The sequence below is a fragment of the Entelurus aequoreus genome, linkage group LG28 (assembly GCF_033978785.1).
Source record: "Entelurus aequoreus isolate RoL-2023_Sb linkage group LG28, RoL_Eaeq_v1.1, whole genome shotgun sequence".
In the NCBI taxonomy this organism is placed as follows: Eukaryota; Metazoa; Chordata; class Actinopteri; order Syngnathiformes; family Syngnathidae; genus Entelurus; species Entelurus aequoreus.
This window is the reverse complement of record NC_084758.1, coordinates 2,851,095-2,875,948: the sequence shown is the minus strand read 5'-3', so window position 1 is coordinate 2,875,948 and position 24,854 is coordinate 2,851,095. Positions and strand designations below refer to the sequence as shown.

Genomic DNA, 24,854 nt, shown 5'->3' with positions numbered 1-24,854 from the left:
ACGTTGTAGGTGGCTGTAGCAACACAAGGACCACTTACTCGGATAGCAGACGCCTAGCCGATGCTAGCAGACGCCTAGCCGATGCTAGCAGACGCCTAGCCGATGCTAGCAGACGCCTAGCCGATGCTAGCAGACCCACCGCACGGATGATCTGGTGAAGTCCTTCGTCGCGCCGTCAATCGCTGGAACGCAGGTGAGCACGGGTGTTGCTGAGCAAAGCCGATGAGGGCTGGCTGGCGTAGGTGGAGCGCTAATGTTTTTATCATAGCTCTGTGAGCGCCGGTTGCCAAGTTAGCCTTAGCGTCGTTAGCAACAGCATTGTTAAGCTTTGCCAGGCTGAGATCTATTAACCGTGTAGTTACATGTACATGGTTTAATAGTATTGTCGATCTTCTGTCTATCCTTCCAGTCAGGGATTTATTAGGGTCCGCCCTGTAACCAGTACAAAGGACTCCCAAAGGAACCTATTGTTTTTGTAAGGTTTTATTATTATTCTTCCGCACCGTTGCGCACTACTTCGCCCCCCTTAACATGCTTCAAAACTCACCAAATTTTTTACACACATTCGAAAAGAAGTCCAGCCCACATAGTCAAAAAACCAAACCCCAAAAATCTAAATTGCGCCCTAGCGCCCCCTAGGAAGAAAACTGCCTCTAACTCCCACTAGGAAGGTCGTAGAGACATGAAACAAAAACCTGTATGTAGGTCTCACTTAGACCTACAATTCATAATTTCACATCTTCGGGCGAAAACAAACAGGAAGTTGGCAATTTCCCCTTCAAGACAAAAAATGACTAAAAACACTCATTTTTGATTTTTGAGCTGTAATTTGACCCCTTTAAAATACTTCAAAACTCACCAAACTTCTTACACACATCGGGACTGGTGGAAATTGCAATCTAAAAAAAAAAAACGAACCCCAAAACTCAAAATTGTGCTCTACATAATTTTTGAAAAAAACAGAGAAAATACTGCTCCTCCGAGGAAAACTCAGACAAAACTGCTTGTAACTTCCGGTAGGAACGTCTTAGAGACATCTCCTCTAGACCTACATTTCATAGATTGACATCCTTCAGCAAAAATCAAAAGGGAGTTTGCTATTCCTCCTTCAATACAAAATTTTTGTTACAACCGGTCACCAAACATCAAACGTTATCTCCTCTGAGCGCGTTTGTCGTTTCGGCTTCAAACTGCTACAGGAGAGAGATTGAACCCTTCTGATTAAACGTTCTGTACGGATTTTTGATAAGTGCTACCGTTTTGATTTTACGAGCCTTCAAAGACCCGCAGCACTAAAGTTGCTCCGGTGCCAAAAATGACAACGAAAATGCAATTATTCCTTCTTTGTCCTCAATACACACAATACCCTATAATGGCAATGTGAACTCAGACACAACTTCCTCTAACTCCCAGTACCAATATCGTAGAGACACGAAACAAAAACCTCTATGTAGGTCTCACTCAGGACTACCACTGGACAAAAGTATTGGGACACCTAGGACTAGCACCTGCCAAAAGGCGGACCCGACCAACGCTGCTTGCAGCTTTAATTTATTTTGTTTCTATCTGCATTTGAGACAGATGCTATCACGTTAGCTCATGCTAAAGATGCTAAAGAGCTTCGTCGATGTATTGTCGTGGAGATAAAAGGCACTGTAATGTCCATTTCGCGTTCTCGACTCTCATTTTCAAGAGGATATAGTATCCGAGGTGGTTTAAAATACAAATCCGTGATCCACAATAGAAAAAGGAGAGAGTGTGGAATCCAATGAGCCAGCTTGTACCTAAGTTACGGTCAAAGCGGAAAAAAATATGTATTTCACTGCATTCTAGTCCGTCACTCTAACGTTCCTCATCCACGAATCTTTCATCCTCGCTCAAATTAATGGGGTAATCGTCACTTTCACGGTCCAAATAGCTCTATGAGGGAGTGAACAACTGACAACGTCACGCTACTTCCGGTAGGGGCAAGGTTTTTTTTTTATCAGAGACCAAAAGTTGCGAACTTTATCGACGTTGTTCTCTACTAAATCCTTTCAGCAAAAATATGGCAATATCGCAAAATGATCAAGTATGACACATAGAATGGATCTGCTATCCCCGTTTAAATAAAAAACATTCATTTCAGTAGGCCTTTAAAAGTAAACAGTAAAAAAATATATATATAATTTATTTTTTAACACTTTAATGAGTAGGACCCTTTTGGATCCCCTACAATTTTAGTGTGATTAGTTTTTAAGTGTCATTGCTCAAAAAATAATAATGAATTACAATCAATGGTGTTATGAGTTATTGACCTTTTTAAGGCTCCAATTATTATACAATCTCAAATGTCCCACTTAAAAATTTTATTGGGTGAAAATATTGCATATTTTGTGTTTTTTTCATTAAAAAAAGGGTTTTCTTGGACAAAAAGAGCATACAATTTAAATCTTAAAAATTTTTTATATTGACAGATAGACCTAATGTTGATCTAGAGCAGGGGTCACCAACGCGGTGCCCGCGGGCACCAGGTAGCCCGTAAGGACCAGATGAGTAGCCCGCTGGCCTGTTCTAAAAATAGCTCAAATAGCAGCACTTACCAGTGAGCTGCCTCTATTTTTTAAATTGTATTTATTTACTACAAAGCTGGTCTCGCTTTGCTCGACATTTTTAATTCTAAGAGAGACAAAACTCAAATAGAATTTGAAAATCCAAGAAAATATTTTAAAGACTTGGTCTTCACTTGTTTAAATAAATTCATTCTTTTTTTACTTTGCTTCTTATAACTTTCAGAAAGACAATTTTAGAGAAAAAATACAACCTTAAAAATTATTTTAGGATTTTTAAACGCATATACCTTTTTACCTTTTAAATTCCTTCCTCTTCTTTCCTGACAATTTAAATCAATGTTCAAGTAAATTTATTTTTTTTATTGTAAAGAATAATAAATACATTTTAATTTAATTCTTCATTTTAGCTTCTGTTTTTTCGACAAAGAATATTTGTGAAATATTTCTTCAAACTTATTATGATTAAAATTCAAAAAAAATATTCTGGCAAATGTAGAAAATCTGTAGAATCAAATTTAAATCTTATAACAAAGTCTTTTGAATTTCTTTTAAAATTTTTGTTCTGGAAAATCTAGAAGAAATAATGATTTGTCTTTGTTAGAAATATAGCTTGGTCCAATTTGTTATATATTCTAACAAAGTGTAGATTGGATTTTAACCTATTTAAAACATGTCATCAAAATTCTAAAATTAATCTTAATCAGGAAAAATTACTAATGATGTTCCATAAAAAGATTCGAATTAGCTAGTTTTTCTCCTATTTTTTGGTTGAATTTTGAATTTTAAAGAGTCGAAATTGAAAATAAACTGTTTCAAAATTTAATTGTCATTTTTTGTGTGTTTTCTCCTCTTTTAAACCGTTCAATTAAGTGTAAATATCATTAATTATTAATAATAACATAGAGTTAAAGGTAAATTGAGCAAATTGGCTATTTCTGGCCATTTATTGAAGTGTGTATCAAACTGGTAGCCCTTCGCATTAATCACTACCCAAGAAGTAGCTCTTGCTTTCAAAAAGGTTGGTGACCCCTGATCTACAGATTTAAAAACTTGAATAATAACACAAATAATAATACTGAATAATGACACATTTTTTCTATTTTTTGGACCAAAACCCTTTGGGGTCCCCGCGATCAAGCCTGAGTGGAAGCCTAAATGTATATTTTTTATACGTATATTGTATTGGTTTTTAATATACAAAATATCAAAATGGCCCCTGCTAGCTTTGATTTTTCAATGTGCGGCCCTCAGTGGAAAAAGTTTGGACACCCCTGATCTAATGAAACTATTGTATTGCCTTTAAAAACCTCCAGCTGTGACCCATTTCCTCCTTGTGACCCCAATTTGAACCAAATATTAGCGATATTGTTATTATAAGCGCTAACGCAGAGGAACTACTTTTAGAGCTAACTAGCTTATGTTGCTATATTGTAGGCTGACCATATTGTGAAATCCCAAAAAGAGGACACATATATGCGTGCCAAGGCGGGCAATTTGCCAATGATACTCCAACTTGCCTTATAAATAATGTATTTATTTAAATAAAGCATTTTTTCTCCTCTGTTGACAGCAGTGTTGGCGCTAGGAATTTTCAAAATGGGGTTTGTATATCTTGTTTAGCACTTAGCAATACTGCTACATGATGCTTAGTGTTTCACGAAAGCTGCATCTGTTTAGCACACAGCTTGTAAAACTTGTAGGTCATCCTCCTTATATTCAGGCTCAAAAATCAAAGTTTCTGGATCATCATTTGTCCCAAAGTAATCTTTGTTGTCTCTCATGAAGTCTGCCATGATTGGTAGGTTTGTTGTTGTTGAAAAAAAATTGTGATTAATATGCCACCGCATGCTTAAATGAGCAAAATACATACATTTCCCATGTTATTATGAATGTTACTACATGACATATATACTTACATCATGTATATATTACATGTTATTATGAATGTTACTACATGACATATATACTTACATCATGTATATATTACATATTATTATGAATGTTACTACATGACATATATACTTACATCATGTATATATTACATGTTATTATGAATGTTACTACATGACATATATACTTACATCATGTATATATTACATGTTATTATGAATGTTACTACATGACATATATACTTACATCATGTATATATTACATGTTATTATGAATGTTACTACATGACATATATACTTACATCATGTATGTATTACATGTTATTATGAATGTTACTACATGACATATATACTTACATCATGTATATATTACATGTTATTATGAATGTTACTACATGACATATATACTTACATCATGTATATATTACATGTTATTATGAATGTTACTACATGACATATATACTTACATCATGTATATATTACATGTTATTATGAATGTTACTACATGACATATATACTTACATCATGTATATATCACATGTTATTATGAATGTTACTACATGACATATATACTTACATCATGTGTATATTACATGTTATTATGAATGTTACTACATGACATATATACTTACATCATGTATATATGACATGTTATTATGAATGTTACTACATGACATATATACTTACATCATGTATATATTACATGTTATTATGAATGTTACTACATGACATATATACTTACATCATGTATATATTACATGTTATTATGAATGTTACTACATGACATATATACTTACATCATGTATATATCACATGTTATTATGAATGTTACTACATGACATATATACTTACATCATGTATATATCACATGTTATTATGAATGTTACTACATGACATATATACTTACATCATGTATATATTACATGTTATTATGAATGTTACTACATGACATATATACTTACATCATGTATATATTACATGTTATTATGAATGTTACTACATGACATATATACTTACATCATGTATATATTACATGTTATTATGAATGTTACTACATGACATATATACTTACATCATGTATATATCACATGTTATTATGAATGCTACTACATGACATATATACTTACATCATGTACATATTATTATGAATGTTACTACATGTTTTATATACTTACATCATGTATATATGACATGTTATTATGAATGTTACTACAGGACATATATACTTACATCATGTATATATTACATATTATTATGAATGTTACTAGATACTACATATATACTTACATCTTGTATATATTACATGTTATTATGAATGTTACTACATGACATATATACTTACATCATGTATATATTACATGTTATTATGAATGCTACTACAGGACATATATACTTACATCATGTGTATATTACATGTTATTATGAATGTTACTACATGACATATATACTTACATCATGTATATATTACATGTTATTATGAATGTTACTACATGACATATATACTTACATCATGTATATATGACATGTTATTATGAATGTTACTAGATACTACATATATACTTACATCATGTATATATTACATGTTATTATGAATGTTACTACATGACATATATACTTACATCATGTATATATTACATGTTATTATGAATGTGACTACATGACATATATACTTACATCATGTATATATGACATGTTATTATGAATGTTACTAGATACTACATATATACTTACATCATGTATATAAAGTCTTGATTGAGTTTTTTTAGAGCAGTTTATAGGCGGGATTGAGCGGCTCCCCTTAGATCTGTTGTTAGCTGACTTTTACTAATGTTCATTTACAATTTAGAATGTATAAAACAAAGAAAAACATACATGTTCTTGTCTTACATAATAGTTGTGAATGATAAGACACAATTACCCCAAAAGTTCAGTTCCCCCTTGAGTATTAAGTGGTGTAGCTGACATGCCTGTTCTTTTATTCCCTGCGCACAGTTATCACAGTTACAAACATTAGAATACTGTACATGTTTGTCTCCCTGCAGACATCAGCAAACGTGTGCAGGAAAAACCTGTGCGGCAACTTGACAAAACAACTTCTACAATGTCCACACGCATTCTCAGTCGTGCTCGCAGTAAGTACTGACACCACCCCAATTACACATGTGCACCCTTTTTGTTGTTTTGCTCTTTTCATCCTTTATGGCACAAGAGTCCCACTCAAATCCCAGGAGCCAATCTGGCCCGTAACATCATTTTTTCAAATGATTGATTCATTTGATATGGACACCACAGTTACATTGGACAAACCAGATGCACTGCCTTAAGGGTTATAGCAAAGAAAACGCCCATTTTCAACGCCTGTCCACAAAGTGCTCATAGGACATAGAGTTACACATAAAAAATACACTTAAAATTGACACAATCTTGTTTTATATGGCACACAATAGCCTGAAATTAATATGCGTCAATAAAGTACTTTTGCTTGACAAAAAAAATAAATACATACACTATACTGCATGCAATTGCATATATTTTAAACCTAAATATGATCTAATAATATTATATTATTATACATTGCTCACATTTTCTTGTTGAAATAAAATAAAATACCTCAATATCTGCTTGACTTTTGATTTGAAAGCAAGTTATTGTACGCTGTAAAAATGACAATAGATATAACAGTAAATTCCTGCCAGTTTTTGACCGTACATTTTACAGTGTTTTTTTCCCCAGCATTTTACTGTAAATGAAAAATCTGCCTTTTTTTTTTAACCGTAGATGTTATGCCATAACCGTAGATGTTATGGCAAAAACAAACTAAAAAATAAAAAATAGCAGCTTTATTTGACATTATTTTAATGTAAAAAAAAAAAACTTTGGTAGTGACTTTCCATTTACATATAATACGCTGTAAAAACCACAATAAATGTTATAGTGAGCTGGCAGGTTTTTTTTGCTGCAATAGAGGTACTGTTTTTTTTTCTTCCATTTGTAGTACAGCATTATGCTGTAAAATTTTTTTTTAAAAAAATCAGTTCTTTACTATAAAATCGACAGATTTGTATTTTATTTTTTTACAGTGTACGTAAAAAAAATTACCAAAAAAGACCACAAAAAAATACAAAAAATAAATAAATATATATATACCGTAATTTCCGGACTATAAGCCGCTACTTTTTCCCCTCGTTCTGGTCCCTGCGGCTTATACAAGGGTGCGGCTTATATACGGCCTGTTCTTCTCCGACACCGACGAAGAGGATTTCGGTGGTTTTAGTACGCAGGAGGAAGACGATGACACAATGATTAAAGACTGACTTTTCATATACCGGTAGGCTGCTTATTTTGATAACGTACATGCGAGCACTTTGTATTACTTTGCAGCGTTGTATTATTTGTACTCTGCATGAATGCTGTTCGCCATGTCAAAGATGTGAAAGTTTAAATGAATGATTGAAAGATTTATTGTTAATAAATGGGACGCTTTGCGTTCCCAAACAGTCATCTCTGTCCCGACAATCCCCTCCGTGGTAGCAGGAACCCCTATATACTACGCTAATTACACTATATACTACGCTAATTACACTATATACTACGCTAATTACACTATATACTACGCTAATTACACTATATACTATGCTAATTACACTATATACTACGCTAATTACACTATATACTACGGTAATTACACTATATACTACGGTAATTACACATCAAAACCCTGCGGCTTATAGTCTGGTGTGGCTTATATATGGAGCAATCTGTATTTTCCCCTAAATTTAGCTGGTGCGGCTTATAGTCAGGTGCGGCTTATAGTCCGGAAATTACGGTATATACAGTGTTCCCTTGTTTAACGTGGGGGTTACGTTCCAAAAAACACCAGCTTTAAGTGAAATCCGTGTCGTAGAGGTAGATTTTTGTGTTTTCGTTCATTATATATTTTTTTCCCTAAGCCTATATGTTTTTTCGTTTACAGTACTGTACAGTATAAGTTCCTTATATATGTTGTAAGGCTGTAAAATCCCTAACCACACCCTTTATAAACTTTTCTCAGACAGGCATGAACATTTTCTCACATTCCTCTCGTTTAAACACTCTCAAAGTTCGAACCTTTGTGTATTAAAAAAACAAAAAAAAAGTACAGTCCACTATTGTATTAAAGAATGAAACCAAAAATCAAAACCTCTTTTAAACCAACGTACAGCAATAAAGAGCCACACTGCTCGCATCAAACCATTTTGTAAATTTAGGCAAGCTGAAGACATTCTGTACTGTACAGGACACATGACATGGAGAAGACTGATTGACAGGGGTCTACAGACCCTTAGCCAATCAGGACGCAGAACACAATGCACATTTATATATATATATATATATATATATATATATATATATATATATATATATATATATATATATATATATATATATATACACTACCGTTCAAAAGTTTGGGGTCACCTAAACAATTTTGTGGAATAGCCTTCATTTCTAAGAACAAGAATAGACTGTCGAGTTTCAGATGAAAGTTCTCTTTTTCTGGCCATTTTGAGCGTTTTATTGACCCCACAAATGTGATGCTCCAGAAAGTCAATCTGCTCAAAGGAAGGTCAGTTTTGTAGCTTCTGTAACGAGCTAAAGTGTTTTCAGATGTGTGAACATGATTGCACAAGGGTTTTCTAATCATCAATTAGCCTTCTGAGCCAATGAGCAAACACATTGTACCATTAGAACACTGGAGTGATAGTTGCTGGAAATGGGCCTCTATACACCTATGTAGATATTGCACCAAAAAGCAGACATTTGCAGCTAGAATAGTCATTTACCACATTAGCAATGTATAGAGTGTACTTCTTTAAAGTTAAGACTAGTTTAAAGTTATCTTCATTGAAAAATAAGGACATTTTAATGTGACCCCAAACTTTTGAACGGTAGTGTATATATATGTGTGTATATATAAATATATGTGTATGTAATAAATGCAAATGGCCATTGTGTAATAATTTCATGAGGTGAATCCTTATATGTTTGTATTTGTATATTAGTTAGTGTTACAAACGGCCCTCTGAGGGAGCCATGACTGTGATGTGGCCCTAAATGAAAACTGGTTTGACACCCCTGCCTTATAGGATCATGACATTTAGGAGCGATGGGTTTCCACCACTCTAAACATCAATTTGTCTTTAGTAAAGATTATTAACACTCGCTTTTAATAGAAATGTGAACAGAGGGACAATGTCACTTTAAGACTGTGCTTGTAGAGAAAGTCTTGTTCAAACCCATTTTGTGGCCGGGATGGCAGACACCATTCTTTCATCCGGCAAGGGCGGACCCGGCTTCATACTTGACAAACTGAATAGAATCTGCGTGTCCACACACACGCTTCTGACGCTGTGCAAACATTCCAACGAGGTGCGTGCCGGGAACGTGCACGTCGTAAAGAGGCCCCGTTATGAAAAACAAACACGCCTTGGTGCCTGTTTTGTGTATTTGGGATCTGCATAAGTCTAGAAGCCTGGAGGCAAGGCAGAGATATGTATGGAACAGTCTTACCTTCCTTTAAACTTCCCAAGCGGGACGTCAGCGGACATATCCATTTATTGTGGAAATGTACCCAAAGTTGTAGTCAGTAAGTTCCTTCTGTTGTGGGGCAGACTGGCTCGTACATGCACATGCACTTCTAATACAAAGTAGTGCAGACCTGGGCTCGCGAGCCACATGTGGGCCATTAAAACCTCTAAAGCAGGGGTCACCAACCTTTTTGAAAGCAAGAGCTACTTCTTGGGTAGTGATTAATGCGAAGGGCTACCAGTTTGATACACACTTCAATAAATTGCCAGAAATAGCCAATTTGCTCAATTTACCTTTAACTCTGTTATTATTAATAAGTAATGATATTTACACTTAATTGAACAGTTTAAAAGAGGAGACAACACGAAAAAAATGACAATTACATTTTGAAACATAGTTTATCTTCAATTTAACTCTTTAAAATTCAAAATTCAACCGAAAAAAAGAAGAGAAAAACTTAAAAAAAGAATTTATGGAACATCATTAGTAATTTTTCCTGATTAAGATTAATTTTAGAATTTTGATGAAAATGTTTTAAATAGGTTAAAATCCAATCTGCACTTTGTTAGAATATATAACAAATTCGACCAAGCTATATTTCTAACCAAGACAAATCATTATTTCTTCTAGATTTTCCAGAACAAAAATTTTTAAATAAATTAAAAATACTTTGAAATAAGATTTAAATTTGATTCCACAGATTTTCTAGATTTGCCAGAATAATTTTTTTGAATTTTAATCATAATAAGTTTGAAGAAATATTTCACAAATACTCTTCTTCGAAAAAACAGAAGCTAAAATGAAGAATTAAATTAAAATTTATTTATTATTCTTTACAATTTAAAAAAAATAAAAATTACTTGAACATTGATTTAAATTGTCAGGAAAGAAGAGGAAGGAATTTAAAAGGTAAAAAGGTATATGTGTTTAAAAATCCTAAAATCATTTTTAAGGTTGTATTTTTTCTCTAAAGTTGTCTTTCTGAAAGTTATAAGAAGCAAAGTAAAAAAATTAATGAATGTATTTAAACAAGTGAAGACCAAGTCTTTATAATATTTTCTTGGATTTTCAAATTCTTTTTGAGTTTTGTCTCTCTTAGAATTAAAAATGTCGGGCAAAGCGAGACCAGCTTGCTAGTAAATAAATAACATTTAAAAAATAGAGGCAGCTCACGGGTAAGTGCTGCTATTTGAGCTATTTTTAGAACAGGTCGGCGGGCTACTCATCTGGTCCTTACGGGCTACCTGGTGCCCGCGGGCACCGTGTTGGTACCCCTTCTCTAAAGGCTTAGTGGCCACATGCGTGGACAGCACCTTTTAGCTCCTATTTCCAAAATTGTGTACACTACTGAATTGGGGTCTTATGGCCGCTTATGTGGACACTTATACTGCCATCTGGTGGTGTCAGAAGACTATAACATACAATGGAATTTGGAGGAAAAAATGTGTAAAAATAAGAATTAGCATGTAAGTACACGTTTGTGTACTTATGGACTAAGTACATCATATCAAAAGATGATTCTTAGTTTTTATTGTAATTTGGGTCCAATAAGCCCAAATAGCAAAGAGAAATAAAAAAAAGCATGTAAACAAACAGCTTGGGCCTTAAGAGGTTCAGATTTTCAATCGGGCCCACCGGGCGTTCTACATCATTTTTTTACACCTTTAACATGAAAAGTGCATTTGCCATTATGATGTACAGTTATGTTTTTAAATGAGCGTAGGTCTTGAACTATAGAAAGTATTTCAATGGTTGAAATCTGCACTTTTGGGTGTTGTAGGAGTTATTACAGTAATGTAAGTCACAGCAGCTCAGAGCAGGAACAAAGCAGAGTGTTTTCAGAGCAGCTAGCCCCAAACACATGTGTCAGGAACACATGCGGAAGCACATTTTTACAACATAAAAGTGATAATATATCATATTGTAGGTGTTTACTACACTTTGCATTCATATTTTGTTACATGTGTGATGTGTTTTGCTTGATTGTAAAAGATGTCTATGGAGGAGCTGGTCTGAGAAGTAAAATATGTTGTTAATATTCAGTGTTTTATTGTTCATAGTTAATATTGTAAATCCCACTTTCTTTATTTTCATGTACATTTTGGGTGTCCCATTCAGTAAAAAAATACAATTCGGTTCCGTCTTTTGGAGGTGGTCTGTCATAACATTTTTACAACTCTTTTGGTACTTTTGGTATTAGTGTTCCTGAAAAAAGAGACCCCAACACACATACTTTACAGCAGATTTTTACATCTAAATGTGTACATATCGTTTATAAACATGCCCCCCCCCCCCCCCGACACACTTTTTCTCTCAATGTGGCGCCCCAGTCCAAATATTTGCCCAGCTCTGAAGTAGCGTATAGTTTGAACTTCAATAAAAAAGGGCGCATCATGAAGGTAGATAGATGGTACTTTATTGATTCTTTCAGGAGAGTTCCCTCAGGAAAATGAAGAGACGGTCAGAAAGCGGCTTGAAGATGGTCGCTAAAACATCATCTATGCAACATTTTGACCAAAGAACCACCATTACATGTTATGTAGACCACAAGGAAGTCTTTTAGATATAGACAAGAAAAATATGACCCCTTTAAGCCTTCAAGCCATCCTTCTCTTAGACCAGGGGTCGGCAACCCGCGGCTCTTTGACCACTCTGATGCGGCTCAGCTGCATACTTGCCGACCCCCCGATTTTCCCAGGAGACTTGTGGATCTCAGTGCCTCTCTAAGAAAACTCCAAGGGCAATTATAATCCTATTTTCACTCTAATTACTAAATAAAGGGCGTGCCCTAAATGCACCGCAGTAATTGTCCTCTACAGCATTTACAAACAGCGTGCCAGCCCGGCCACATGTTGTATGTAGCTTTTACTTGCACACATAGGAGACAGCAAAGCATACTTACTCATCAGCCACACAGCTTACACTGACGGTAGTGTAACACAACACAACCAATGCCTAGAATCCCATGCAGCCCTAACTCTTCCGGTCTAGATTATACACCCCTGCTACCACCAAACCCCCCCACACATCAACCCTCCCCCCTCCGTGCGTCGGTTGAGCGGAAGAGTTAGGGCTGCATGGGATTCTGGGTATTTGTTGTGTTGTGTTTATGTTGTGTTACAGTGCAGATGTTCTCCAGAAATGTGTTTGTCATTCTTTTTTGGTGTGGGTTGAAAGTGTGGCGCATATTTGTAACGTAACAGTGTTACAGTTGTTTTTGTACGGCTACCGTCAGTGTAAGCTGTGTGGCTGTTGAAGTAGTACGCCTTGCTGTCACTTACGTGAGCAAGCTGAAGCTGCATTCTACATGTGGTCGAACAGGTACACTGTTTGGGCAGACTGTAGAGGGCGCCAAAAGCAGTGCCATCATGACCTGATATTCGGGAGTCTCCCGGAATTAATGAGAGGATTGGCAAGTATGACGCTATCAAGCGCCATTCATTCAAAACTCGCGGGCCGCACTAACATCAAATTTCCATTTTAAGGTGCGTGCCGGTGCGTGTGTCTGAGACCCCTGGTTAACATAGCACAAAGCAATTTAAGCTTTGTATGCGGTGTTTTTCATTTTAAATTTAATTTTGTTTTTTGTGGCTCCCATTATATTCTTTAATTTGTGAAACTTGCCAAAATGGCTCTTTGAGTGGTAAAGGTTGCCGACCCCTGTCTTAGACCTACAGTCCTGGTCAAAAGTGTACATACACGTGTAAAAAACATCATGTCATGGCTGTCTGGAGTTTACAATCATTTCTTATTTTTTTGTGATGTAGTGATTGGAGCACATACTTGTTGGTCACAAAAAACATTCATGAAGTTTGCTTTTTTTATGAATTTATTATGGCTCTACTGAAAATATGCTGGGTCAAAAGTATACATACAGCAATGTTAATATTTGCTTCCTTGGCAAGTTGACCTGCAATAAGGCGCTTTTGGTAGCCATCCACAAGCTTCTGCTTGACCACTTGACCACTAAATTGCTGCAGTTCAGCTAAATGTGTTGCTTTTCTGACATGGACTTGTTTCTTCAGCATTGTCCACACCTTTAAAGGCCTACTGAAAGCCACTATTGATTGATTGATTGAGACTTTTATTAGTAGGTTGCACAGTGAAGTACATATTCCGTACAATTGACCACTAAATGGTAACACCCGAATAAGTTTTTCAACTTGTTTAAGTCGGGGTCCACTTAAATTGATTCATGATACAGATATATACTATCATATATACTATCATCATAATACAGTCATCACACAAGATAATCACATTGAATTATTTACATTATTTACAATCAGGGGTGTGGAGGGGGGGGGGTATGGACATCAAGTAGTGGACAAAGAGAGAGAGAGAGAGAGAGAGAGAGATCAGAAGGCATAAGAAAAAGAAAAAGTATCTGCATTTGATTGTTTACATTTGATTATTAGCAATCCGGGGAGGGTGTTAGTTTAGGGTTGTAGCTGCCTGGAGGTGAACTTTTATTGCGGTTTTGAAGGAGGATAGAGATGCCCTTTCTTTTATACCTGTTGGGAGCGCATTCCACATTGATGTGGCATAGAAAGAGAATGAGTTAAGACCTTTGTTAGTTCGGAATCTGGGTTTAACGTGGTTAGTGGAGCTCCCCCTGGTGTTGTGGTTATGGCGGTCATTTGCGTTAAGGAAGTAGTTTGACATGTACTTCGGTATCAGGGAGGTGTAGCGGATTTTATAGACTAGGCTCAGTGCAAGTTGTTTAACTCTGTCCTCCACCTTGAGCCAGCCCACTTTAGAGAAGTGGGTAGGAGTGAGGTGGGATCTGGGGTGGAGGTCTAGAAGTAACCTGACTAGCTTGTTCTGAGATGTTTGGAGTTTAGATTTGAGGGTTTTGGAGGTGCTAGGGTACCAGGAGGTGCATGCGTAATCGAAAAAGGGTTGAACGAGAGTTCCCGCCAGAATCCTCAAGGTGCTTTTTGTTGACCAGAGAGGAAATTCTGTAGAGAAATCTCGTTTGTTGGTTAACCTTTTTGATTACCTTGGTTGCCATTTTATCACAGGAAAGGTTAGCCTCTAGAATGGAACCTAGGTAGGTGACCTCATCTTTCCTGGTGATGACACTGTCACCTACTTTTATGGTGACAGTGACTACTACTACTACTATGGTGACTACTACCAACCACGCAGTCTGATAGTTTATATATCAATGATGAAATCTTAACATTGCAACACATGCCAATACGGCCGGGTTAACTTATAAAGTGACATTTTAAAATTCCCGCCACACTTCCGGTTGAAAATCCCCTTTGGATATGATTTATGCGCGTGACGTCATAAAATGCACGGAAGTGTTTGGGCCCTATTGGACACAATACACAAAGCTCTGTTTTCTTCGACAAAATTCCACAGTATTCTGGACATCTGTGTTGGTGAATCTTTTGCAATTTGTTTAATGAACAATGGAGGCTGCAAAGAAGAACGTTGTAGGTGGGATCGATCGGTGTCTTAGCGGCTAAGTACAATACTTGCAGCAACACAACAAGGACTACTTACCCTGATAGAGGATGCCTAGCCGATGCTTGCCGCCAAACCCACGGATGAAGTCCTTCGTCACGCCGTTGATCGCAAGATGAGGGCTGGCTGGCGTAGGTGGAGCGCTAATGTTTTATCATAGTTCTGTGAGGTCCGGTTGCTAAGTTACTAAATTAGCCTTAGCGTCGTTAGCAACAGCATTGTTAAGCCTTACCAGGCTGACAATTTTTAACCATGTAGTTACATGTACATGGTTTAATAGTATTTTTGCTCTTCTGTCTATCCTTCCAGTCAGGGGTTTATTTATTTTGTTTCTATCTTCATTTGAGAACGATGCTAGCACGTTAGCTCAGTAGCTAAGTGTGTCACCGATGTATTGTCTTGGAGATAAAAGTCACTTTAAATGTCCATTTCGCGTGCTCGACTCTCATTTTCAAGAGGATATAGTATCTGAGGTGGTTTAAAATACAAATCTGTGATCTACAATAGAAAAAGGAGAGAGTGTGGAATCCAATGAGCCAGCTTGTACCTAAGTTACGGTCAGAGCGAAAAAAGATACGTCCATCACTGCCTCTCAAGTCCTTCACTGTAACGTTCCTCATCTACGAATCTTTCATCCTCGCTCAAATTAATGGGGTAATCGTAGGGATGATACTCGAAACCGATTTTCCCGGTTGTTCGATAAGAAAAGAACCGAGTCCTCGGACTCGAATCCCTTTTTGAGAACCGGTACCCGTTATCGAGACCACTATAGTAAAGAAAAAGAGTTGGTTCTTTATTCGAATCCCTGGGAACGAATCCCGTCCCGACCAGAAATGCTTCGTGTGACATCACAAGAAATGACGTCACGTAGCTCAGTCATTAGGCGCAGATAGCGAAAGCAGGAAAAAAATGGAGCGGAAAAAGCGCTCCAAGGTGTAATAAAGTTCAAAACAAAAGGTATAATCCAATAAATAACTTTACTGAGAGATTTGAGCAGGGTACAAACACATGACGAACACTTTTACCACCAACCGGAAACATAGCAACCAGGCTAGCAACGCACCTCCTTTACGGCAGCTGTCACAACGTTCTTAAAGCAACAGGAGCACATACATATACATACAACATATATGACATGATCTCCCTTTTTTAACTTTTGTTTTTCTTTCCTTGTAAACGTTACAAAATCACACTGTAGATGTGTTGTCTGTCTAATTATAAATAATGCAGACGAGGCGTGTTGGCTGAGTTCTTGACGTTTACTTTCACAGCGTGCTCATAACCTCATTCTTAGCTGCCGGGTGACGACATGCAACAACACTTTTCGGGGCTACCGCGCATGCTCGTCACTCCCGTTGCATGCTGGGTAGTGTAGTTGTTATATTCCCTAGCTCATAACATCTTTCCCCCTATAAAGAAATAATGTTAACTCAATAAATTTTGTTTTTTTTAGCTTTAACTTTTCATTTTTTAGCATTGTAACCACATTTGCAAACAACTTTTCTCTTCATAGAATTTTCTTTCAATAAAGAAATAAAGTGCAAAAATGTCAAAGCATCATAACAAACAGTTATGTCAAATAGCAGCAGAAGTGCACTTTTTGGAGAGCTGTATTATTTTCAGTTTTGTGCCCAAGGGACTGATTTTATTTAACCCTATATTATTATTTATACACCTATAGTGATCACAGAGACAGCTTGTTTTTGTGTTACTGTATATATTTGTTTTTATGAAAAATCCCACTTTATATACTTTGGGTAACAACAGTCAATATTTATTTATTTTATTCTATTTTTTTAAGGGGGTAACAGTCAATATTTATTTATTTATTAGATTTTTAAAAATTCTTATATAATAAAAGTGAGCTTTTGTTAAACCAAATATTGTGTGTTTTTTCCCATATACAACAACCTATCTGGACTCCATAAAAGAATCGATAAGGAATCGGTTCGATAAGAGGATTCGATAATAGGCTCGAACTCGATAATTTCTTATCAAACATCATCCCTAGGTAATCGTCACTTTCTCGGTCCGAATCTCTCTGGCTCCATTGTAAACAACGGGGAATTGTGAGGAATACTAGCTCCTGTGACGTCACGCTACTTCAGGCAAGGCTTTTTTTTTATCAGTGAGCAAAAGTTGCGAACTTTATCGTCGATTTTCTCTACTAAATCCTTTCAGCAAAAATATGGCAATATCGCGAAATGATCAAGTATGACACATAGAATGGATCTGCTATCCCCGTTTAAATAAAAAAAAATCATTTCAGTAGGCCTTTAAGTCAGGACTTTGGGAAGGCCATTCTAAAACCTTCATACCACAATACCCAGCAATATGTTTGGAGGAGAAAAGGTGAGGCCTTTAATTTGAAATTTGAAATCGTTGTTGGATACTCTGAGCTTTCTGTAGAAGGCTTTAATGTGTTGTACACCAAAGCGACCAGAGTGGTGGGACAGCTTGTTGACAAGAGTTGCGGCTATGCTGGTGAAAAAGGTGTTAAGTCTGCTTACTACCTCCATTTTGTCTGTAATGAGGGAGTCACCCTCCTTGATGCTGATGTTGGTGAGTCTGGTTTTTAGTGGTAAAAACAGTGGTAAAGGAATGGCTAAATCAGGCTAGAATGAAGGTTTTAGAATGGCCTTCCCAAAGTCCTGACTTAAAGGCCTACTGCAGGGGTGGGCAATTAATTTTCACCGGGGGCCGCATAAGCAACCCGAGCACTGCTGGAGGGCCACACGACAATATTTCAATTAAATTTTGCTCAATATTATTTTTGATATACCATAAGATAAATAATAATGATGATAATAATTAATAATAATAATAATAATAATAATTTCATTTAACCTAACTTAACTTTATACAAAAGCAGATTGCTTTTTAAGGTCACTTTATCCTGCATTATCCAACATTTTTCCCCATCAGATTTGGACAACCATCTGTTGTTAAAAATAGTTTTTAATCATATCTATTCTATATTGTTTTTTATATTGGTTTTATATGTAATTGTTTTTTTCTTTTTATTCAGTCATTGGTGGAGCTAAGGATAATATTTGAATATTGTTTGTAATATTGTTGTGCAGCACTTTGGAAACATTTTGTTGTTTAAATGTGCTATATAAATAAAGTGGATTGGATTGTCACACCTGCCAGCGTGTCCCAACACGCATTTACCTCTGTGAACAAGTCATTACCTGTGCTTGTCTCTTTAATTGACTGCATCAGAGCTCTCATCCAAAGTTAGCGAAAAACAGTCCTGTCTCCGGGCATTATCAGCGCAACAAAGTCCAATAAGCACTCCTTAATAAACTCTCCGTCAGAAAACGCCTTACTTTTTCTGGCGCTTTTGTGAGAAATGACGAAACTTGTCCTGACGGCTGCATCTCTGGGGGTGTGAAATATGGCACAAAGTCCTTGTTGGGTTTGCAGTTTTACCATCAACGCATCAGCCTCCCTTGCGCGCGCTTCATCAGACACATCCCGGTATTTTCCCTCGTGTTTCTTCGTGTAGTGGCGATTAAAATGATATTTAAACACAGCAACCTGTGTACCACACATTAAGCACACGGCTTTACCATTAATTTATGTAAAGAAATACTTGGCAGTCCATCTCTTGTTGGAAACACGCCATTCCTCATCAACTTTTCTTTTTTTAGCGTCTCATCACTTGTCTCTATGCACCTTCCCTCACAGGTTCCCTCCGGACATACGGCATAAATAACACATTTCAAAATAAAAGCAGCACAGTTGTATTGCGCGCACGACATAGATGTTTTTTAAACTTTATTTTGTAATTTGTAATTGCGCCGTTCAATTCACTCACAATCGCACACGCGCATACGTCCACACGGAAGTAATACAAATAACGCTTTTCAAAACAAAAGCAGCACTGTTGTATTGCACACTCGACATAGATACTTTTTAAAATTTATTTTGTAATTTATGATTGGCCTCACGCGGGCCGGACAGGGATGCGCAAAGGGCCGGATGCGGCCCGCGGGCCGTACAATGCCCAGGTCTGGCCTACTGAAATGATTTTTTTTATTTAAACGGGAATAGCAGATCCATTCTATGTGTCATACTTGATCATTTCGCGATATTGCCATATTTTTGCTGAAAGGATTTAGTAGAGAAAATCGACGATAAAGTTCGCAACTTTTGCTGGCTGATAAAAAAAAGCCTTGCCTGTAGCGGAAGTAGCGTGACGTCACAGGAGCTAGTATTCCTCACAATTCCCCGTTGTTTACAATGAAGCGAGAGAGATTCGGAGCGAGAAAGTGATGATTACCCCATTAATTTGAGCGAGGATGAAAGATTCGTAGATGAGGAACGTTACAGTGAAGGACTTGAGAGGCAGTGATGGACGTATCTTTTTTCGCTCTGACCGTAACTTAGGTACAAGCTGGCTCATTGGATTCCACACTCTCCTTTTTCTATTGTAGATCACGGATTTGTATTTTAAACCACCTGGGATACTATATCCTCTTGAAAATGAGAGTCGAGAACGCCAAATGGACATTCAGTGCCTTTTATCTCCACGACAATACATCGGCGAAATGCTTTAGCTACGAGCTAACGTGATAGCATCGTGCTTTAACTGCATATAGAAACAAAAGAAATAAACCCCTGACTGGAAGTATAGATAGAAAATCAACAATACTATTAAACCGTGGACATGTAAATACACGGTTAATGCTTTCCAGGCTGGCGAAGGTTAACAATGCTGTGCTAACGACGCCATTGAAGCTAACTTAGCAACCGGACTGCACAGAGCTATGCTAAAAACATTAGCTCTCCACCTACGCCAGCCAGCCCTCATTTGCTCATCAACACCCGTGCTCACCTGCGTTCCAGCGATCGGCAGAAGGACGAAGGACTTCACCCGATGCGTTTGGCGGCCCGGAGACGTAGGAAGTCAAGGTGAAGTCGGCGGCTAGCGCGGCTAGCGCTCCAACAAAGTCCTCCTGGTTGTGTTGCTGTAGTCCGCTGCTAATACACCGATCCCACCTACAACTGTCTTCTTTGCAGCCTTCATTGTTCATTAAAGAAATTGCAAAAGATGTCCAGAATACTGTGGAATTATGAAATGAAAACAGAGCTTTTTGTATAGGATTCTACGGGGTACCATAACTTCCGTTACTCGGACTTCGTCACGCGCATACGTCATCATACCGCGATGTTTCAGCCGGATATTTCCCGGGAATTTTAAAATGTCACTTTATAAGTTAACCCGGCCGTATTGGCATGTGTTGCAATGTTAAGATTTCATCATTGATATATAAACTATCAGACGGCGTGGTCGCTACTAGTGGCTTTCAGTAGGCCTTTAAAGGTGTGGACAATGCTGAAGAAACAAGTCCATGTCAGAAAAGCAACACATTTAGCTGAACTGCAGCAATTTAGTGGTCAAGTGGACAAGCAGAAGCTTGTGGATGGCTACCAAAAGCGCCTTATTGCAGGTCAACTTTCCAAGGGACATGTAAGCAAATATTAACATTGCTGTATGTATACTTTTGACCCAGCATATTTTCAGTAGACCCATAATAAATTCATAAAAGAAGCAAACTTCATGAATGTTTTTTGTGAGCAACAAGTATGTGCTCCAATCACTACATCACAACAAAATAAGAAATGATTGTAAAGTCAAGACAGCCATGACATGATGTTCTGTGTATGTACACTTTTGACCACCACTGTAGGTAGAAGGATGGCGTGTGTGTGTGAAGGAATCAAGGGTGACGATTGTTGAACAAAGACTCATTTATTGACTAAGCAAGCATCACTACAGGTCCTACAGCACACACATATAGTACAGTCATGTCTTTATTAAGGCATTTGGCATTAAAGCTAATATTCTCCTTAAAGCTGATTGAAGAGAACCAAAGATTGTCTCATTTCATGCATTTACATACTTGCACTTGAGTCTTTTGAGTGCATAAGTGTGTTCACACTGAGAAGTAAGGCAAAGCGCAGAGTTCAAGCGTGCTGGGGTGGAAAGAGTCGCCATCTTGGCCACGTAGCGGAAGGGGAGCGACCAGCAAACAGAATCTTTTCCTTATTTAAAGCAAGGGGTGCATGCAGGCCAGAAAAACTCACAACAAATACATTTAGAATTATTGGACAATCAAAGAGAAAGGAGAAAAATAACTTATTTTATAGGGTGTACTGGGAAAAACTCCCAATCTCACCAAGTATATATTTCTAATTTCTAGTCAAAATATGTAAACAAACTTAATACAAGTCACACTTCCCTGAATTGTCATTTTGAGTGAGACTGAAGAACTTGTTTTTAGGCAATAGATCTTCTGAGGAATAACATACACACGTTTGTTATAAGACCAACAACTTCACAATACTAGTATGTATAGCTAACAATAGGTTTTAATTGCTAATTTAAGATCACTTTTAAGTTTTTAAAAGCTGTGTTTGTTAAAAATGTTGATTTCTATTTACTGTTTTAATTGGTTTTACCCTTTAAAATTGTTTTTAATCATATTTATATTCATATTGGTTTTATATTTATTTATTTGTTGTTTTTATTCTGTCATTGGTGGAGCTAAGGATAATATTTGAATATTGTTTTTAATATTGTTGTGCAGCACTTTGGAAACATTTTTGGTGTTTAAATGTGCTATATAAATAAAGTGGACTGGATTGGATAGAATTAAATGTAATGTCTAATTTCAAGAAATCCTACCATGACAATTTTGACTTGTTCCATTGGCAGATTATTTTGCTCATTACATGCAAAAATAACTTGTATCATTTTTTTAAAACTCTTTTTAAGAGGAGTAATTATTCCAGAGTGGTCGACATTTTTGGTGAGGATGCTTCGAGTGATTAGCCATTAAACAAGGGGAAAAAAAGAGGAAGCTGAATATTGCTAAGCACAGGGGTGTCCAAACTATGGCCCACGAGACGCCATGAGATTAATAAGGAATCTAACCCGCACGCAGATGTGCATTCATTATTGTAGTCTGACAATTGTGGAGCTGCTATTATGTCGCCATCTAGTGGACAGCGTGAGTAATTTGCTCTGAATGAAAGTATGTGCATTTACTTATATGACCGAATGCAAACAACCTTCCCTAGTCATGGCGGTGGGAAAAAATATAGAAATAACTATCAAAAAATGTGTGGACATTACAAAAAAATGTCCCTGCACCATAAAATAATAAAAATTACACCCATTTAAAAGCATTACAAGGCACAACGGGGAAAAATGCAAAACACTCTCCACACTTATCCATGTTTGGCACATTTTAGCTGCTTGATAGTTCTGATTGATTACAAAAAACTTGAAGGAGGTCGTCACAGAAGTAAACAAGGTAGGAGTCGAACTTTCGCATACTCTTAATATATAGTTAATATATATATATATATATATATATATATATATATATATATATATATATATATATATATATATATATATATATATATATATATATATATATATATATATATATATATATAGTTACTTTACATGCAGTTGGCTTTCGGTCCTCAAAAGCCCCCAAAAAGTTTGGACACCCCTGGCTTAGTACACTGGGTCTCGAGGAATTTTTGCCTCATTCCTGTGAGAATCCTGCATGTGACTGAAGCATTAGGGAGTGGGACTATCTAAGTGCATTCTTCACTCGCACTTTAAGTGAAGGATGAGGCAAAAACTAATCCGCAGGTAAGTAATGGATTTGAACTACTCTGTCAAAATGTGCACACTAAGGAATGAAGTACACAGTGTACTTAGTGAAGTCAACTGTCGGCAGCATTCCGTTCGCAAACAAATAACTGTGACCGACATCTGCTCAAAGACAGAAAAATACAGAATAAAAAACACAACTGACCAAAAAAAGTTGAAAAACCACAAGTCAGACAGAAGTCGAAATCAATGGGGTTCTTGCCTTGGTGTGGATCTTAACTTTTCACCCCAATCAGCATGAGATATGGCTCCATTTCAGGGGTTGACGTACAATAGGCTTAGAAAAACAATAGGGTTCTTGCTCTGACGTAGGCTGTGATCTCATTTGTAGAGGTGGGAATTTTGGCTACCTCACCATTCCATCACCTTTCAGGGGCTAAAATTAGATTAAAAATCGATTATTGATGCATATATATATATATATATATATATATATATATATATATATATATATATATATATATATATATATATATATATATATATATATATATATATATATATATATATATATATATATATATATATAAGGGCTGCAACTAACGATTAATTTGATAATCGATTAATCTGTCGATTATTACTTCGATTAATCGATTAATAATCGGATAAAAGAGACAACCTACATTTCTACCCTATCCAGTATTTTATTGGGAAAAAAACAGCATACTGGCACCATACTTATTTTGATTATTGTTTCTTAGCTGTTTGTAAATGTTGCAGTTTATAAATAAAGGTTTATTAAAAAATAAAATAAAATGTATTAAAAAACAAAAAACAAAACTGCGCATAGCTTAGATCCAACTAATCGATGACTAAATTAATCGGCATCTATTTTAATAATCGATTTTAATCGATTAGTTGTTGCAGCCCTAATATATATATATATATATATATATATATATATATATATATATATATATATATATATATATATATATATATATATATATATATATATTAGGGCTGCAACAACTAATCGATTAAAATCGATTTTAATAATCAATTTTAATCGATTAGTTGTTGCAGCCCTTATATATATATATATATATATATATATATATATATATATATATATATATATATATATATATATATATATATATATATATATATACACATATATATATATATACACATATATATATATATATATATATATATTAGGGCTGCAACAACTAATCGATTAAAATTGATTATTAAAATCGATTTTAATAATCGATTTTAATCGATTAGTTGTTGCAGCTAATTAATATATATATATATATATATATATATATATATATATATATATATATATATATATATATATATATATATTAGGGCTGCAACAACTAATCGATTAAAATCGACTATTAAAATAGATGCCGATTAATTTAGTCATCGATTCGTTGGATCTAAGCTATGCGCAGTTTTGTTTTTTGTTTTTTTAATACATTTTTGTTTTATTTTTTAATAAACCTTTATTTATAAACTGCAACATTTACAAACAGCTAAGAAACAATAATCAAAATAAGTATGGTGCCAGTATGCTGTTTTTTCCCAATAAAATACTGGATAGGGTAGAAATGTAGGTTGTCTATTTTATCCGATTATTAATCGATTAATCGAAGTAATAATCGACAGATTAATTGATTATCAAATTAATCGTTAGTTGCAGCCCTTATA

General features: G+C 35.8%; 1 protein-coding gene across 1 annotated transcript in view; it reads left to right on the top strand.

Moving 5' to 3' along the window:
- The window catches only part of LOC133644883 (rod cGMP-specific 3',5'-cyclic phosphodiesterase subunit alpha-like), a 100,990-nt gene that overhangs the window by 5,428 nt on the left and 70,708 nt on the right, over positions 1–24,854 (top strand). Inside the window, exon 2 of the mRNA XM_062039635.1 lies at positions 6,484–6,573. Coding sequence (XP_061895619.1) covers positions 6,543–6,573 — 31 coding nt within the window. The 5' untranslated portion in view covers positions 6,484–6,542. The remainder of the gene's footprint in view (positions 1–6,483; positions 6,574–24,854) is intronic.